Genomic DNA, 18,988 nt, shown 5'->3' on the forward strand with positions numbered 1-18,988 from the left:
CTGGAGATAGGGATCCACAAGTTCCAAGACCCTGAAGTGGGAGGGGGTTTAGTGAACTTAATGAAGATGGGGAGAGCGAGACAAGACTGGAAAGACAGGCAGGTGTCAGATCAGGGTTGCAGTGAAGAATTTAGGTTTTACTCTAAATGCTTCCCATTGGAAGCCACTAAAAGTTTTAAGAAGGGAATTGATGTGATGACAATAATGAGAGGTAATTGACACTATTGATCACTTGTTCTGGGCCAAGCAAGGTTTTAAGCTTATTAATTAACTCAATATACGTATACTTATAACAACCCTAAGAGGTGAGTACTATTAATAGTCCCATCTTTTAGAAGAGGAAACTAAAGCACTGAAAGCTTAAGTAACTTTCCCAGTCACACAACTAGTAAACTCTGATTTAGTGCCTTAGCAGTTTCCCGACTATGAAGCCGGAGGAGCTGTATTTGCCGAAACACTGGCCAGAGTTGCAGGGGAAGGTTATGTTCCTGGCTCAGACAGCTGCCTATTATAGGCATACTAGAGGCCCGGTGCACGAAATTCATGCGGGGGTGGGGGTTTCTCTCAGCCTGGCCTGCACCCTCTTCAATCTGGGACCCCTCAGGGGATGTTTGACTGCTGACAGTTGGACATCCCTCTCACAATCCAGGACCATTGGCTCCTAACTGCTCACCTGCCTGCAGGGCCTGATTGCCCCTAACTGCCCTCTCCTGCCTTCCTGGTCACCCCTAACCACCACTGCCTCTGCCCCCGCCACCGTGGCTTTGTGCATAAGGACATCTGGATGGATGTCCAGAAGATGTCTGGTCTAAATTAGCATATTACCCTTTTATTAGTATTCAGTGGTTCTCAACCTTCTGGCCCTTAAATACAGTTCCTTATGTTGTGACCCAACCATAAAATTATTTTCGTTGCTACTTCATAACTGTAATGTTGCTACTGTTATGAATCATCATGTAAATATCTGATATGCAGGATGGTCTTAGGTGACTCCTGTGAAAGGGTCGTTCCACCGCCAAAGGGGTCGCGACCCACAGGTTGAGAACCGCTGGAGTTACTTCCCATAATGGATTGTTAGCCAAGGCATGCATATGGTGACGCTCACAAACTTTTTAAGGCAGTATTTTTTAACAACAAAAACAACACCTTCCGCCCTAACAGGTTTGGCTCAGTGGATAAAGAGTTAGCCTGCGGACTGAAAGGTCCCAGGTTCGATTCCGGCCAAGGGCATGTACCTGGGTTGCGGGCACATCCCCAGTAGGAGGTGTGCAGGAGGCAGCTGATCGATGTTTCTAACTCTCTATCCCTCTCTCTTCCTCTCTGTAAAAAATCAATAAAATATATTTAAAACAAACAAACAAAAAACACCACCTTCCTAGAAAACGTGTCCTGTTCTGGCTAGAAAATGCAAGGTGTGTCAATGGCCGCCTTGAAAACCCCACAAGCACGGGGAGAGTTGGATTCAGTCAGCAGAAAACCTGCTCCAGAAGGAGCCACCCGCAGCTCTGCCGGGGAAGGTCTGATCAGGGCAGGTGCGGAGAGCAGGTGCGCAGCCGGGAGAGCGCGGCTGGCAGGGCTGGGCGGGGCGCGCGGAGAAGCCGGAGAGGCAGGGAGGTCGGGGGCAGCCTGAGCCCGGCCAGGGAAGAGGTGCTGAGGGGCGTGGCCACGCCGGGGAGGGCAAGGGGCGTGGCCTCGGGCGGGGCGCCGGGGGACGGCAGGCGGGGCGCGGCGCGTGCGCGGGGAAGATGGCGCTACGTCTGCTGCGGAGGGCGGCGCGCGGAGCGGCGGCGGCGCTGCCGAGGCTGTGAGTGCAGGTTCCCTTTTCCCGCCGCTCTGCCGGGCTCAGCCCGCGGCCCGACGGGTTTTCCCGAGCCCTGGTGGGCGCCCCGGCGGGGCTGGAGCGCTGGGCGCCGCCGTGCGCCGACCGACCTCTGTCTGCCAAGGTCGTCCCTGCTCGCCCTCCCTGTGGGACGTGGGTGCAGACCTGGAACGTGGGTGCAGACGTTCGGTCTGTCAGCCCCGGAAAACTAACCAGCCTCCCCGCTAATGCGGGCGGTGAACGCGCGGAGGTTCCGTAAAGGGGCCCGGCGTCACCCCAGCTGCTCACCTAGGGAACTGGAGCACCTTCCCCCACCCCCCACCCCCCACCCCCCGGTGTGCGCCGCAGGCGGTTCCCAAACTGCTCGGTCTAAGGACCCCTCTACACGTGAAAAATTATTGAGGACCCTTAAGAGCTTTTGCTCGTATCTTGATTTTTAGTATATGAGGAATTGAAACACTTTAAAAGTATTTATTTAAAAATAACAAACCCATTAGTATTACTGTATAAATAACTATAACTATAACTACACACACACACATATTTAAAGTAAGAAGAGTGGCATGGTTTTATATTTTTGAAAACCTCTTTGGTTTAATAAAGGACAATTCTCATATCAGCTGTTCTGGGGGAAATTTGCAAGGAAATTCCAATCTCACATAAATGCAGATACTTGTTGGAAAAGGGAAGCCCTCCTAGACCCTTTCAGAGGGTAGGGTCTCGGGGACCCCTCAGGTGTCCTCGGACCACACTTTGGGAACCGTTGGTCTACCACGTGCCTGGATACACCTTATCTCATTTGCTTCCTTGGCCACCATGTGAAGCCCAGTGACTTGTTTATAAAGATGGGGAAACTGAGGCTCAGAGTTTGGTGCTTGCATTTGCTTGCTCCCTGCTTCCTGACTCAGCAGGGTCCCATGCCAAGACCGGCCAGGTGAATGCATCCCCCCTTCCCATTTCCTACACCCAGGCCTGGGACATGGCCCCGGGCTCAGGGTCCGGCCCAGGAACCAGAGGAGTCATTGAGGTGTATGTGCAGACCCTTCCAGGAAGTCTCTTCTCTGGCCTATGAAGGGGCCTGTTCAACAGAGGGTCCAGTGACCACACGCAGCCACCTACTTCTAAGGTGCTGGGTGCTCAGCAAACAGTGCTCTTCACCTCCGTTAGCACCGGCTCCTTCTCAACAGACCTGCACACCCCACCACGGCCCAAGCTGCAGGCCTCCACGCAGGCTGCTTTCCAGAGGCTACCCCCTGAGCTAAACCCTCCCGTCCTGGTGGCTTCAGAACACATGGGGATGGGAGAAGTGAAGGCGCGAAACGTCAACTTAGGAAAGCCTGCTTAGAGAAGTCTTCATTTCTACCCAAGTTCGGTCGCATGAGCCAGTGCTCATGGAGGTGAAGAGCACTGTATGCTTCTGCTGGCTTTTCCTCCGGTTCTTAGAGCATCAGCACCATCGCTGACGGGCCGGAACCATTCCTGACTCCTCTTCCCATCCCTCCAACATTGTCCCTGTGGCAGTGCTGTCTGATGCTTCCCTGCCCAGCCTGTCTCCAGCCCCGCTGCTCTCTGTGGCCACTGCTCAATTTATGTACTCTGCCCTCAAGTTGGGGAAGCATAGCTTTTCACTCCTAGGTGTGCTATTATTAGGGTACCTTTTCCATCAACCCCCCTTACCTGATAGAGGGGGTTAATGACATGTGTGTGAGTAGCAGCCCATGCAGATTCACGCATCTACAAATATTTCTATATGTAACCATCTGTATCTACATTAGGCTAAGCATGAATTCATATATAGGGTGCCCCCCCCAAATATATATATACACACACACACTTTGAATAATTATAAAGGCAGTGTTTATTAAAATGCATTTCATTTTCAAAATTGAGCTATCAGGTGTTAAAGTGTGTAGACATTTTATTTGGACACCCTGTAGCCTCCAGTTCTAATCCGTTACTACTTGGCTCATTCTAGCCTCTCCCTTGCTTATTTGTAAAATTTCACTCCAAACAGTGAGAAACCTGGATCCCACCATAGCCATCTAGTTACTTAATTGTTTAATTTCAGCATACAGTGGGGCCTTGACTTACGAGTTTAATTCGTTCTGAGACCGAGCTTGTTAAGGAGCTCGTTAACTCAAATTACTCTATCAACTCAATGCAAAAAATCAGCGGAGAGACAGCTGGAATCTCAAAAAACTCGTTAGTCGGGACACTCGTAAGTCAAGGCCCCACTGTACTCTCATAGCCGTATCTGAATTGTTAGACTATACTTCATCGGGGCGGGGGGACTTTACCAACTAGACTACAGTGCTTACGTGCGGTTCCTTTCCCTTTAGTCTTACAGGCTCTACTCATTTCCAAAGTCAGTTAGGGTAGCGCCTTTTTGTCCCATCCCCTTCAATGAAGTCGTTCCATATGTTTGTACTACAGTTAGATTCTCTTGTCACCGTCTGCATTCTTTCCTGGGATCCCCCTACCTCCCAAATGATTTTTTTAATTGCATGCATTAAGGCTCACTCTTTTTGCTATGAAGTTCTTTGGGTTATGGCAAATGCATAATTTCATGTATCTACCATAACAGTATCATACAGAATAGTTTTACTTCCCTAAAAATTCACCTGTGCTTCACTTATTCATCCACCCCCCCCCCTCAAACTCCTGGCAAGCACTGATCATTTTACTGTTTCTATACAGGGGTTGGCAAAAGTAGGTACAGTTTGTGAGTATACAAAACACAGTTTATTCTTGTATTATTTATTGTTTATTGTATTACTTACTTGTATTACGACTGTACACCTACTTTTGCCCACCCTGTAGTTTTGCCTTTTTAGATTGCATTCCTTCACTTAGCTATATGTATTAAGGAGTCTCCATGTCTTTTTTTGTGGCATGATAACTCATTTTCTTTTATTGCTGAACTAGAGGACCGGTGCATGAATTCGTGCATGGGTGGGGACCCTCAGCCTGGCCGGCTGGGGGGAGGGACCGTGGGAGGTTGGCTGGTCAAGGGAGGTTGGCTGGGGGAGCACACTGACAACCAGGGGGCAGTTCCTGCATTGAGCGTCTGCCCCCTGGTGATCAGTGTGTCATCATAGTGAACAGTTGACCGGTTGTTTGGTCAGCCGGTCGCTTAGGCTTTTAAATATATATATAGATAATATTCCATTGTATAGATGTACCTATTAAAGGACATTTTGGTTACCTCTAGTTTTTATTGATTATGAATAAAGCTGCTATAAACATTCGTGTGCAGGTTTTGGATATAAGTTTCAAATCAATTGCCTAAATACCTAGAAGTATGATTGTATGATAAGACTATATGTAGCTTTGTAGGAAAGTAGCAAGCTGTCTTCCAAAGTGGCTATTCCATTTTGCATTCCAACTATGATGGCCATGTTTCTGTTACTCCGTATCCTTGTCAGCAATTAGTGTTGTCAGTTAAAAATTTTTTTTTTAGCCATTCTAATAGATATGTTACTGTTTTAATATGTTAATTTGTTTTAACTTGAAATTGGCTGATGTTGAGCATCATCTGTGTATCTTTGGTGAGGTATCTATTCAGCTCTTCCTATTTCTTAATTGGGTTCTTTTCTTATGGTTGAGTTTTAAGCATTGTTTTCCTGTTGTAGATATGAGTCCTTTATCAAATATATATTTTGCAAATATTTTCTTCCAGTCTGTAGTTTGTCTTTTCATTCTCTTAATGGTGCTTTTCATAGAGCAGAAGTTTTTCTTTTTTTAACCGCCAGGCATATCAGTTTTTTCTTTCATGGATCATGCTTTTGGTGTTATATTTAAAAACTCATTTCCAATCCAAGGTTACATAGATTTTTTCCTACATCCCCTTTTAGAAGTCTTACAGTATCGTGTTTTATACTTAGGTCTGTGGTCCATTTAGAGTTAATTTTTATAATAGGTGTAAGGTTCATCTAATTCACTTTTTTGCATATTGATCCAATTGTTCCAGCCCATTTGTTGAAAAAACTATCCTTTTCCACTAAATTGCCTTTGCCCCTTTGTCAAAGATCAGTTGACTATATTTGTGTGGGTCTATTTCTGGCCTCTGTATTCGGTTATATTAACCTATATGCCTATTGCCAATATCATGCTGTTTTTATGACTGTAGCTATATATTAAGTCTTGACGTTTGGCGGTGTCAGACTGCCAACTTAAGTCCTCTTTTGTATTGCGTTGGCTATTCTGAATCTTTTTACTTTCTACATAAACTTTATAATCAGTTTGTTGACATCCACAAAATAGCCTGCTGAGATGTGTTTGGGATTGCATTGAATCCATAGATTAAGTTGGGAATAATTGCCAACCTAACAGACTGAGTCTTCCAATCCTTGAACATGGACTGTCTCTCCATTTATTGAAATGTTAATTTCTTTCATCAGAGTTGGATAGCTCTCTGCACATATATTTTGTATATGTTTTGTTAGGTTTATGCCTAAGTATTTCATATTTGAGGGTGCTATAGTAAATTATATTGTGTGTTAAATTTCAGATTTCAATTGTTCATTGCTGGTATATAGGAAAGCAATAGACTTTTTAAATATCAATTTTGTGTCCTGCAAGTTTGCCATAATCACTTATTAATTTCATGAATTATTTTTTGTTAATTCTACATAGATAGTCATGTCATTTGCAAACAAAGACAGGTGTTTTTTTTCTTCCCAATGTGTATACCTTGTATTTCCTTTCTTATTGCATTAGACTAGTAGCCCGGTGCACGGATTCATGCACATTGAAAGGAAAATAATTAGAAGGTGGCTGGCGGGGTGGGACTGGGCGAGACAGGCTGGACACGCCCTGGAGCCAACCTTCCGTGGTCCTTCCCCGGCTGGTTGCACCTGGGATGACAGCACCTCGGCTCGAAGGGCAACTGCAGAGTGAGGGAGGGGGGTGTCCCTCTGATAGCTGGGGTCCCTTGGCCTGGCCTGTGGGGATTGGGTCGAAACTGGCTCTCTGACATCCCCCAAGGGGTCCCAGAGTGCAAGAGGGCACTCTGCAAAGTTGCTGTCATACAGGGTGTGGAATGCAAACACAAGTGTGCAGTTAACCAGACTCGGGGCCCGACAGTGTCCCAGCAACAACATAAACCACGGCCGAAGGTGGAATCACACGGCCCTGCAGGCTGACTCTCTATCCACCGAGCCAAGCCAGCTGGGGCTATAACTGTTTTTATACATTGTTGGATTTTATTTGCTAATATTTTTGTTGAGAGTTTTATATCTATGTTCATGACAGATATTGGTCTGTAGTTTTCCTTTGTTGTAATGTGTTTATTTGGTATTGGTTTCTCATACATGTATAGAGGGTGGGGCAAAAGTAGGTTTACAGTTGTGAGTATGCAAAACACAGTTTATTCTTGTATTGTTATTAATTATTGTATCATTGTCCATACAAACAATGTAAACCTACTTTTGCCCCACCCTGTACATATGTCTCATGTCCTTTTTGTTTCTTTATTCCCTCTTTGCTGCTTTTTTTTGTTTTAAGTTAATATTTTCTAATGTAATATTTTCAATTTTTTAAATGATATTTTAACTGTCTTTAAAGTTTGGTGGGTTTTTTTTTTTTAGTGGTTACCATATACATTTTTGGGGGGCTTACCATATACATTTTTTAAAATTGTGGTGAAATAGACATAGCCTTGCCATTTTAACCATTTTCAGTGTACCACTTAGTGGCATTATTAAATTCATACTCTTGTGTAACCATCACCACTCTCTATTTCCAATTTCTTTTTTGTCACTCTAAACAGAAATTCTATACCCATGAAGCAATAACTCCTCCTTCTTCAGTACCTGGTAATCTCTAATCTATTCCCATCTCTCTGACTTTGTCTTTTCTAGATATTTCATTTAAGTGGAATTATATAATATTTGTCCTTTCATTTCTGGCTTAGTTTACTTAGCATAATGTTTTCAAGATTCAACCATGTTGTAGCATGTATCAGAACTTAAGCATTTTTTATGACTGGATAATATTTCATTGCTTGTACATTACCATATATATCTTAGTTTATTGGAACCTACTTTTGATTTATACTTACTTCTAGAAGATAGAGAAATGTTACTTCTATATAGTTTTGTCCCCCTTTCTTTTTTTGTGGCATTATTGTTAGACACATTATATTTATATATGTTTGTAAACTTGGTAATATATTGTTGTAGTTATTACTTATATAATTTTATCTCTTTTAAAGAAACATAGGAAAGAAGATGGAAGTACACATACACACATACTATATATAAACATATATATATATATATATATATATATATATATATATATATATATACACACACACACACACTAGAGGCCCGGTGCACAAAAATTTGTGCACTTGGGGGGGAAGGGGGGGGTCCCCTCAGCCCGGCCTGTGCCCTCTTGCAGTCTGGGACCCCTCGGGAGATAACGACCTGCTGGCTTAGGCCTGCTCCCGGGTGGCAGAGGGCAGGCCCAATCCCTAGGTGCAGTCCCTGGTCGGGCTCAGAGCAGGGCCGATTGGGGAGTTGGGGTGCCGCCCCCGTCATGCACAGAGCAGGGCAGATTGGGAGGTTGAGATGCCACCCTCAGTCACGCTCAGGGTAGGGCCAATTGGGGGGTTGGGGCACCGCCCCCTGTCACACTCAAGGCAGGGTCGATGGGGAGGTTGCGGCGCCACCCCCTGTCACGCACAGAGCAGGGCCGATAGGGGAGTTGGGGTGCTGCCCCCTGTCACGCACAGAGCAGGGCCCATCAGGGGGGGTTGGGGCTCCGTACCCTGTCACGCACAGAGCAGGGCCAATCAGGGGGTTGGGGCGCCGCCACTCTCACACTCAGGGCAGGGCCGATGGGGAGGTTATGGTTCTACCCCGTCACACACAGAGCAGGGCCCGTCGGGGGGAGGGGGGGTTGGGGCACCGCACCCTGTCACACACAGAGCAGGGCTGATCAGGGGGTTGGGGCGCTGCGCTCTGTCACACACAGAGCCGCAGGGCGATCAGGGGGTTGGGGAGCTCCCCCCTATCAGGCACAGAGCAGGGCTGATCAGGGGGTTGGAGCGCCTTCCCCTGTCACAAACAGAGCAGGGTGGATAGGGAGGTTGTGGCCCCGCCCTCTGTCACACACAGAGCCACAGGGCGATCAGGGGGTTTGGGCGCTGCCCCCTGTCATGCTGATCCCGGTTCTGGGAGGCATATTACCCTTTTACTATATAGGATGGAGGCCTGGTGCACGGGTGGGGGCTGGCTGGTTTGCCCTGAAGGGTGTCCTGGATCAGGGTGGGGGTCCCCGCTGGGGTGCCTGGCCAGCCTGGGTGAGGGGATGATGGCTGCTTGCAGCTGGTCACACACTCTTCAGGGTGGGGGTCCCCACTGGGGTGCCTGGCCAGTCTGGGTGAAGGGCTGAGGGCTGTTTTCAGGCTGGCGGATCACTGAAGCTCCCAACTGCTCCTTTTTTTCTTTTTTTATTCTGGGCCAGCTTTAGCTCTGGCTCCAGCTCTGAGGCCTGTGCTGCTGAAAGCAGGTATCTGGTTTGTTTGTGTTCTATAATCGAAACACTGTATCAACTCCAGCTCTGAGATCCCCGTGGGCTGAAAGCAGGTTTCTGGGGTTTTGTTTAGCTTCTATATTTGTAACAATGTTTCAAACTGCAGACTCAGAGGCCCGCAAGGCAGGCGTGGAATGTTGGTTTCCTCCATCACTGAAGCAAGCAAGCCTCATGTTTGCTTCAAGCTGCCTGGCTGCCGGCCGCCATCTTGGCTGGCAGTTAATTTGCATATCGCCCTGATTAGCCAATGGGAAGGGTAGCGGATGTACGCTAATTACCATGTTTCTCTTTTATTAGATAGGATACTTTATAGTATATTTGTTATAATAATCTATTTCTGATTCTCTTCATTTGTTCTTGTGGATTTGAGTTGCCATCTGGTGCCATTTCTGTAGCCCAGTACATCTTTGCTCCCACCCACCTCTTTTGTGTTATTATTGGGAAATATATTACATTTCTGTATGTTAAAGGCCTAACAATACAGTTTATACAGTATTCTTTTATACCTTTGTTTTTTAAATTAGGTAAGAGAAGAAAGCAAAAATATGCATTTATACTGTGTCTTATAATTACATATTGCTGTGTGTGTGTGTGTGTGTGAGAATTTGAATTTGAATTATGGGATCACTTATTTTCAGCCTGAAGAACTTTCCTTAGTATTTCTTTTAAAGTGAATCTGCTAGCAGCAGCCCTATAATTGTGCATGTCATTTTAGATTTACTATGGATATCTCATTCTCCAGATTTTCCTACTAAGCTTTTTGGTTAGTCTGTTTTTGCACCAATTTTTAACCACCATCTCAGGTAGCTGTGATGTTAGATAATTGCTTCTGATTGTTTTCAACAAACGCCCTCAGAGAAAATGCTGTTTTCACTTTTTGAGCTCCAAGTAAGGTCAATTTTGCAAGTGGGGTCTTCCAGGGAACCACCAGACAGCTCAAATAGTGACAGTTCTCTGGGAATGGGGCTTCGAAAGAGTTCTAATCCTGCCCTGCCTCCTCCAGTGGCTGCCAGGCTGCAGGTTTTCAGGTGATTGTGGCTGTTGATTTTCAAGGCTATCATCAAATTGGGGAGAGGAGGCATAGGGTAAGTTAAAAAAACTCACATAGTTTGCTGTTCATCCATGTTCAGTAAATGCTTCCAGATTGCTGTAAGACTGGTTAATTTCTAGAGTTCTGAAAAAAGTTGATTCTGACACTGCTGGTAAATATTTTATTATTTTTCTGGAGGGTAGGATTTTTGAAGGTCCTTTCTCTGCAATTTTGCTGAAGTCATCTCAGCTTAGAGTTTTGATCAAGAATGGGTTTGAAGGTGAAGGGATTAAGCAACACACACACACACATACTCACACAAACATGGACAACAGTGTGGTGATAGCCAGAGGGAAAGGGGGTGGGGAGTAGGTGGAGGTGGGCAAAGGTGGGAGGGGGCAGGGAACGGGGCAGAAAAGAGACTTTGCTTTGGGCGCATGTTGTAGTGTGCAGATGATGTTTTATTGAGTTGTACACTTGAACACTGTATGGTTTTGCAAACCAATGTCACCCCAGTAAATTCAATTTAAAAACAAAGAATGGGTTTGAGTTTATAAAATGATTTTTTGGTATTGTGATTTTTTAATATATATATATTTTTTACTGATTTCAGAGAGGAGGGGATGGAGAGAGAGATAGAAACATCAACGATGAGTGAGAATCATTGATCGGCTGCCTCCTGCATGCCCCACACTGGGGATCGAGCCCGAAACCCGGGCAGAGAATTGAACTGTGACCTCCTGGTTCGTAGGTTGACTGACACTCTACCACTGAGCCATGCTGGCTGGGCAGTTGCTTGGCTTTTATGTTTTGGTTAAAGTTTAGAATGTTAACTTGGATCACTGATGTTCACTATTATTCCACAACTCTCATACATACTTGTATTTGTATGTGTATAACCACAGTTGTTCATTTGGTCTATTTCCTATTTTTTCTTAGAAGTACAGAGATAAGTGTCGCTATACCCAAATTTGGCTACCCTTACTTGTGTCCTTGGAGGTAAATTTCTGCATGTGAACTTGCTGGATCAGTGGGTATGGACATTTGAAGCCTTTAGATGCTTGTTGTCAAATCACCCTCCAGAAATTCAGGAGATAGATACCTGGATTCCGGTATGTTTTGTGGAGGCTTATTTGCCCATTTTCCTTGGCATCAGCAGACCTACCCACAGTACAGGAAGCAGACTGTCTTGTTGGTTACACAGCCGGCCGCTCCAGGCCTGGAAAGAACCCCTCCCCCGGCTGTCAGCCCCTGGTGGCTTTTCCCTCTGAGGCCTCGGCTGTCACACTGACGTAGCTACAAGGTGTTTCTGTAAACAGCCATGAAGTTTTACCTTTCCTGCAAGTTCTCTTCAGAGCTACACCACATGTAGCATCTTCCTCTTAGCTAGGCTTTTGTATTAACAAAGGCGCCAGATTTCATAACAAAGGAACAAAGCCAATTTCCGTGAGCAGCAAGGATTCTATTTCACCAGGACGCTTGGTACGGGCAAGACTGTCTTAACAGTTTCTCTGCACTATATTCTGACTGAGAAGGTAGTCACTCTAGTGCTGTGTAAGTGCAAGTGCAGGATATTTAAAATTTTAAAAGACAGCACCTTTTTTTTTTTTTACTTTATTATTCTACTTGCCACCCCCAGTAAAATTAGGGTCACAGTTTAGTGGTAGATGGTGTTTGCTGTTTAACTGAAAGTTCTACAATGCTGAAAAATTGTATATTATTAAAATAAGGGCCTCTCTTTGAACCTTTTTAAAGTTGATATGGTCATTTAAAAACATCATTGCGCATATATACATTGTATCACTTTACAAGTAGTGCAGGCTTATTTTAAAGCACTCACACTTAAATCGTCTCCTTAATTAGTCTCAGTATTTTTTGTGAGAGGGAGGATATGCCCTCTTTATTTTTGGGCCAAATACAAAAAAAAATTAAGGGGGGAAAAAAATTCAAGCCAAGTGCTATTTTCATACAGAGACACTAGAGGGCGCTCTAGCAATGGAAGATGTAAATTAGTAGCAATGGGAGATGTAAATTGTCTCCTTACAAACATGCCTATTAGCATAAGGTATAGGAGTTGGTTTTCCTGATCATTTTTACCACAAATGAAAGACACATAGATGGTAGAGGAAATACTTCTGTACTAACCGACTGTCCTTTGAAAAGTTTATAAGAAACAAGAAGTGGCTCTGTGTTCCGGGCCTCCTATCACCTGCTCCATCCCATTACCCCTTCCTTTACAGAGCTGGGTCCCCTGCCTGCAGCACTCTGCCCCTTCAGGTCTTTGCTCAGATGTTACTCATGGGAGGATTCTTTCCCAGCCACCCTGTAATCATAGCACCCCTCCCCCCATCAGCCTCTGCACTCTCTTCTCCCTCACTCTGCCAAATGATTTTTCCATTGCACTCACTTCCACCTGACATTGTACATTTGTCTGTTAGTCTGTCTGCATCCTACCCCCACCCCCCAAAATGTTCACGAGAGCAGGGACTTGGCCAGTTTATCCCAACCTTTATTCCTTTATACCATACTATCTGGCACATAGTAAGTGTCAAGTGTAGATTTGCTGAATGAAAAAAAAAACACCCAACAAATTTAGGAAATGAAGTATTTAAGATAGTTTTTTTGAGGATTAGTACCCTTTTTATTGTAGTAAAATATATATAACATACTTCCATCAGTTTAACCATTTTTAAGTCTACAGTCCAGTGCCATTAAGTTGTTTTAATTGTTGTACAACCATCACCACCGTCCACCTCCAGAACTCTTTCATCATCGTAAACAAACTCTGTACCCATTGAACAATAGCTCCCCATTGTCTCCTCCCCTCAACCCCAGCAACTACTGTTCTCCTTTCTGTCTCTATGAATTTGACTATTCTGTATTCTCATATAACTGGAATCATGCAATATATGTCTTTTATTTCACTTAGCATAATGTCCTCAAGGTTTATTCATGTTGTTATATGTATCCGAATTTCCTTACTCTTAAAAGGCTGAATAATATTTTATTCTGTGTATGTACCTCATTCCCCCTCCTTCCCCCCCTTTCATCCATCAGTGGACATTTGGATTGTTTCCACCCTATGGCTCAGAAACGTGATGCTAAGGTTTAGAATCGAAAATGGATGTTTTTGAAATGGTGATAACATCTTTATACCAATGAGTATGATTTCTGTCTTCAGGAAAATGCTTTTAGTACAGATTTAAGTAGAAACTTATTCAAGGTCCTAAAAATCAGAATTGGTTTAATATCCCTATTGGCGCTATTCAGGTTTTTCTTACAAATTTCAAAAGGAGTAACCATTCACAAAATCAAGTTACTAATTCTCTGGCATAAGCAGGAAGATCCTGGGTAAATACTGTGGGGTGCTAGTCCAGTGCTGACCCTACATTTGGTCCTTGACCTTGTTCAAGGGCCTTGTCTAAATTGAGCTCTATTTTTCTCACAGTTAAAACAAGGAGGCTGGACTAGATGCCTCCTTCCAGTTTGCATTCCATAATCTGAAAGGAATTTGGAGAATTCAGAAACACCAAACATGGCTTTTTGAGCTTTGAATTATTTTGGTCCCTTTCAGCTCTGTTTGACCAGAGAGTGAAGATCATAGCTCTGCCTCCCCCAAACTTAAGGGTGCAGTTTGCACTCAGGTAATTTGAACTCTTCCTGCCGCCGTGGGAGGTGTTTTTGTCTGGGCGTTATTCTTCCTCATCCTTTAGGTCCTCCAGGTCAGAGGTGCCTCCGTCACTGCTCTCCCTGCATCAGGGGCTGCTGCCAGGTGCTCTGTTCAAGCTCCCAGTTCAGGTGGCAGCCTGTGTTTCTCCTGCCCTCCTAGTGGCCTCATGCTGACCCACAGATGCCCCAGTGCTTGGAGCACAGTGCTCTGAGGGCCCGTGGTCAGCAGTCCACCTAGTGAGCCAGTGAATGTGAGGAACCCAGCATGTGCTAATGTCATGTGTATACCCACTCAAATATAGTACGTTTTAACGAATGCTTTCTGTACATGCCTTACCTGCAGAGGAGGTGGGCCAGTAAAGAGAATTTCTCCTCTACCAGGGAAGCAACTGTGGGCATAGAGAGGCTCGTGGTGTTCCTCCACCCCCTACCTCTGGACAAAGGCCCAGGCTGTGAATTTGGAGCATCAGTGTCTTCCTGGTGCTGTAGAGCAGCCAGGGTTTACCAGGTGACCTGCTGACATGCCTGAGACTGGAGAGAAGTATTACCTTAGAACAGCCGTGGGCAAACTACGGCCCGCGGGCCGGTTCGGCTGTTCCATCCGGCCCGCGGAGCCGAAAGAGCGGAGGGTTCTCTTGCTCTCCCCTCCGCTCCTTCACCAGCAGCAGTGTTAACATGGCAACGCCGGGAAACACAGCCGCACCTCCTTCTTCTGAGTCCAGTTTAAGAACCCATTGTGGCCCTCGAGTCAAAAAGTTTGCCCACCCCTGCCTTAGAACCTACCCCCACCCCACTGCCACCCACACACTCCTCACTTCTTACTGACTCTAAGCTTGCTAAAGTGGATTCCAATCGTGTTATCAGACCCTTACCCAGTGCAAATTCCCTGCTGTCCTCCAGCTGTCTGCTGCATGAAGTCTTGATCCCTCAGGGTATTATGCACAGGCCTTCTCACCCATCGCCCACCTTTTCAACATCTCTCCCAGTGCTGTTCACCTCTCGCCGTTTAACCAGAACGCTCACTGTTCCTTGTACCCTCTCAGCCCTCTCCCCCTCTAATTTGCTCACACGCTTTCTCCCACCTTATCCTTCAGGTTCTGCCCATTTCATCCGGGCTCCTTGCAAATGCCACTTCCTCCTGGAAGCCATCCTTCCCCGGCCCTCTCAAACAGCAGCCCTGTCTCCCTTTTCCTCTGAAGCCCCAAGCCTCCTAATGGCTCTTGCCACCTTTTCTTCATTAAGGTGATCTAGGATCAGAAGTCCGCGTTGACTTTGATGCCTTCATCTCCTTCCCACCCACACCCCATCTGTTGCCAGGTCTGTTGAGTTTCCCCTTCAGTTGTCAACGCTTCCCTATGGTATTAGTTTTCTCTTGCTGCTGTAACAGATTGCCACAGACGAGAGGCTTAAAACAACACCAATTTATTATCTGACACTTCTGGAAGTCAGGAGTCTGAAGCAGGTCTCCACAGGCTGTGTTCCTTTTTGGAGGCTCCACAGGAGAATCCATTTCCTTGCCTTTTCCGGCTCTGGAGGCTGTCCACATTCTTGGCTCGTGGCCTTTTCTCTGCCTCCAAAGCCAGCAAAGCCAGTTGAATTCTTTTCTTGCTGCCATCTTTGTGGTTCTCTGTCTTCTGCCTCCCTCTCTCACTTCTAAGAACATTTGTGGTTATATTGAGCCTACCCAAATCATCCAGGCTGATCTCCCATCCCAAGGGCAGCTGATTAGCAATCCTAATTTGATCTGCAAGTCTAATTCCACTTTGCCATGTAACCGAACGTATTCACAGGCTCTGGGAGTTAGGGCATGGACCTCTTTGGGGAGCCATTTTTCTGCTCACCACACCCACTCTCCTAGATTCAGGTTTGAGCTTTTGGAGTACCTGTCCAATTGGCTGCCTCCTGCCTGCCTCACCTCCCTCATCGCCTCCCATGTTACATGCCGCCTGCATAAATATCCTATTTAATAAAACCCTAATATGCAAATCGACCGAATGGCGGAACCGCCGGTTGCTATGACACGCACTGACCTGCCTCTGGTGGTCAGTGCGCTCCTATAGGGGGAGCATCGCTCAGCCAGAAGCCAGGCCCACGGCAGCGCTAAGGACCCCTTGGAGGATGTCCACCTGCTGTCTTAGGCCCGCTCCTCAGCAGGCGGACATCCCCGAGGGGTCCTGCACTACGAGACAGTGCAGGCTGGGCTGAGGGACCCCCCAATGTATGAATTGTCATGCACCGGGCCTCTAATTACCATATATATTCTGTTTTCAGGATTTGTTGAGTCTGCCTCCAAATATACCTCCTGGATCTGCCCCTTTCACTTGGTCTCCACTGCCACCACCCTAATGGTCACCTCTCATCTGGACCATTGTGGAAAAGGTTCTTTTATATCTACTGTACCCCTCCTAAGTCATTTTTTAAAAATTGAGGTAAAATGCACATAACTTAACCATTTTAAAGTGTACAATTTAGTACATTTACAGTGTTGTACAACTATAATCCTTATCTAGTTCCAAGACATTTTCCTCACTCCAAAGGAAAATCCTGTACCTGTTAGCAGTCACTCCCCATTCCCTCCTCCCCCCCACCCCTGACAACCACTAGTCAGTCTGCTTTGTGTCTCTATGCATGTACCTACTCTGGATATTTCATCTAATGGAATCATACAGTATGTGGCCTTTTGTGACTGGCTTCTTTTACTTAGCATAATGTTTTTAAGGCTCATCCATGTTGTAGAATCTATTAGTATTTCATTCCCTTTTATGGCTGAGTAGTATTCCATTGTAGATATAGAATATATTCTCTTTATCTGTTCGTCATTTGATGAACATTTGGGTTGTTTCCACCTTGTGACAATTGTGAATGGTCCCATTATGAACATTCAAGTGTTTGAGTACCTGTTTCCAGTTTTTTTGGGTGTAGGAATGGAATTGTTGGGTCATATGGCAATTTTATGTTTAACTTTCTGAGCAACCAACAAACTGTTTTCCACAGTGGCTTCACCAATTTACATTCCATTGACAATGCACAAGCATTCCAATTTCTCGGCTCCTTGCCAAAATTAGTTATTTTCCATTAGTTTTGACTATAGACATCCTAGAGGGCGTGAAGTGGTATCTCATTGTGTTTTCTCCAAACTATTTTTAAATATACAAATCGGTTCATTTCCCTTCTCAGCTTAGCATCTTTAAAGTACCTTCCCAGGAATGTCTGGTCTTGCCCCTTCTACTCAGCATCTTGTTTCCTCAAGCAAAGAAAGCAATGTTGAGGCACTTCCCCAGGGTCACACAGACCTGAGCCAGAGCCCTGGCCATGCCATTGACTAGCCAGCTCCTTTTACTTTGCTATCTGTAAAAGGGGCTCATGATACTTACCACAGAGAGTGGTTAGAATTAAGATGATGTACTGAATGCTGGACATGGTGCTTGGCTCATAAGAACATCAATAAATAGTGCATGTCAAAAGGGAAATATAGTAGTTCACCATTATCCATGGGGAATATGTTCCAAGACACCCCCATAGATGCCTGAAACCACAGATAGTACCAAACCCTATATATACTATGTTTTTTTTTCCTACACATACATACTTGTGATAAAGTTTAATTTATAAATTAGGCATAGTAAGAGATTAACAACAGTAGATAATCAGAACAATTTTAGCAATATACTATAGTGAAAATTATGTGAATGTGGTCTCTCTCAAAATATCTTTAGTACCGCACTCGCCCTTCTTGTGATGATGTGGGAGGATGCAGTACCCATGTAATGGGATGATGGAGGTGAATGGTGTAGACATTGGGACGTAGCATTAGGCCACTATAAGGGTGACTTGAACACAAGCACCAGGGTACCACAGCAGTCGATCCTATAACCAAGGTGGCTATTAAGTGGCTAATGGGTGGGCAGCCAGCCTACACAGCCTGGATACCCTGGGCGAAGGGGTGATTCCTGTCCTGGGTGGGATGGAGTGGGATGATGGCAAATTTCATCATGCTGCTCAGAACAGTTTAAAACTTATGAATTGCTTATTTCTGGAATTTTCTTTCCATTTTATATTTTTGGACCACAGTTGACCATGGGTAACTGAAACCATGGAAACAAAATAAGGATAAGGGGGGACTACTGTAAAACACATAAAAGCCACCTCCTCAGGGAGGGAGCATGTCCTCCCTCCCAGGCTCGTTGTCCTCCCTCAGCGCAGCCTGTTCTTCATCACACTTAGTTTCACGATGCAACATGAATGGGTGCATTGCCCCCTTTTGTTTGACCCCACCCAGTAGCCTGGGAACTCCGTGCTCACCATGCTTACTTGGCATGGTGTCTGACGCATAGTAGGCACTTATTAAAAATTCTTGAATGAAAATATCATCGTATAGGCACAAGACACAGAATTCATTTCCAGTTATTCACTTGACATGAGAGGATGGAAAGGCAAACTTTTCATGTGTGAGTGTGGGCGTATGTATGTTTTCTTAGATTATAGATTTGTCTAAACATTCCTGCTCATTTACGATGTCAGATATGAAGGTCCTTTTTTGGCTTGAGTTTTTGAACACAGTCCAGGGCTGTTTTCATATTCTTTATTATTCTCCTTTTTGTGAGAATTTTCAAAAGCACAAAGCAATGCCTTCTGTACATCTTTGTATTCATTTCTGTAAACGAGTCGTGGGCAGAGGGGATATCTGAATGGCCGAACATGGTGTCACCAGAGAGCCTAACTGGTCTGAGTCCATGGGGCCAATAGCCCCCCCCTCTCCCCCCCCCCCCCCCCCCAGCTAGTGTTTCTGTCCCAGGGACATTCTGTTTCTTTTGGAATTTCTCACCTGTGGAACACACTTTCTTCCCTCAACTCAGGATTGACTTAGCATCTGGAAGGTGTGTTCAAAAAAGGGTAACTGTCTTTCAGTTCAGTGGAGGAATCTTAGC

The 18,988-nt window shown here is 45.2% G+C and overlaps 1 protein-coding gene across 5 annotated transcripts in view; it reads left to right on the forward strand.

Annotated features, from left to right (window-relative positions):
- The first annotated feature begins 1,713 nt into the window (after positions 1 to 1,713).
- CLYBL (citramalyl-CoA lyase) overlaps positions 1,714 to 18,988 on the forward strand; it is a 224,912-nt gene continuing 207,637 nt past the window's right edge. For all 5 annotated transcript variants that reach the window (XM_059685033.1, XM_059685034.1, XM_059685032.1 and 2 more), the window contains exon 1: positions 1,714 to 1,804. In XM_059685033.1, coding sequence (XP_059541016.1) covers positions 1,746 to 1,804 — 59 coding nt within the window. In that variant the 5' untranslated portion in view covers positions 1,714 to 1,745. The remainder of the gene's footprint in view (positions 1,805 to 18,988) is intronic.

Source organism: Myotis daubentonii, chromosome 2 (genome assembly GCF_963259705.1).
Source record: "Myotis daubentonii chromosome 2, mMyoDau2.1, whole genome shotgun sequence".
Taxonomy (NCBI): Eukaryota; Metazoa; Chordata; class Mammalia; order Chiroptera; family Vespertilionidae; genus Myotis; species Myotis daubentonii.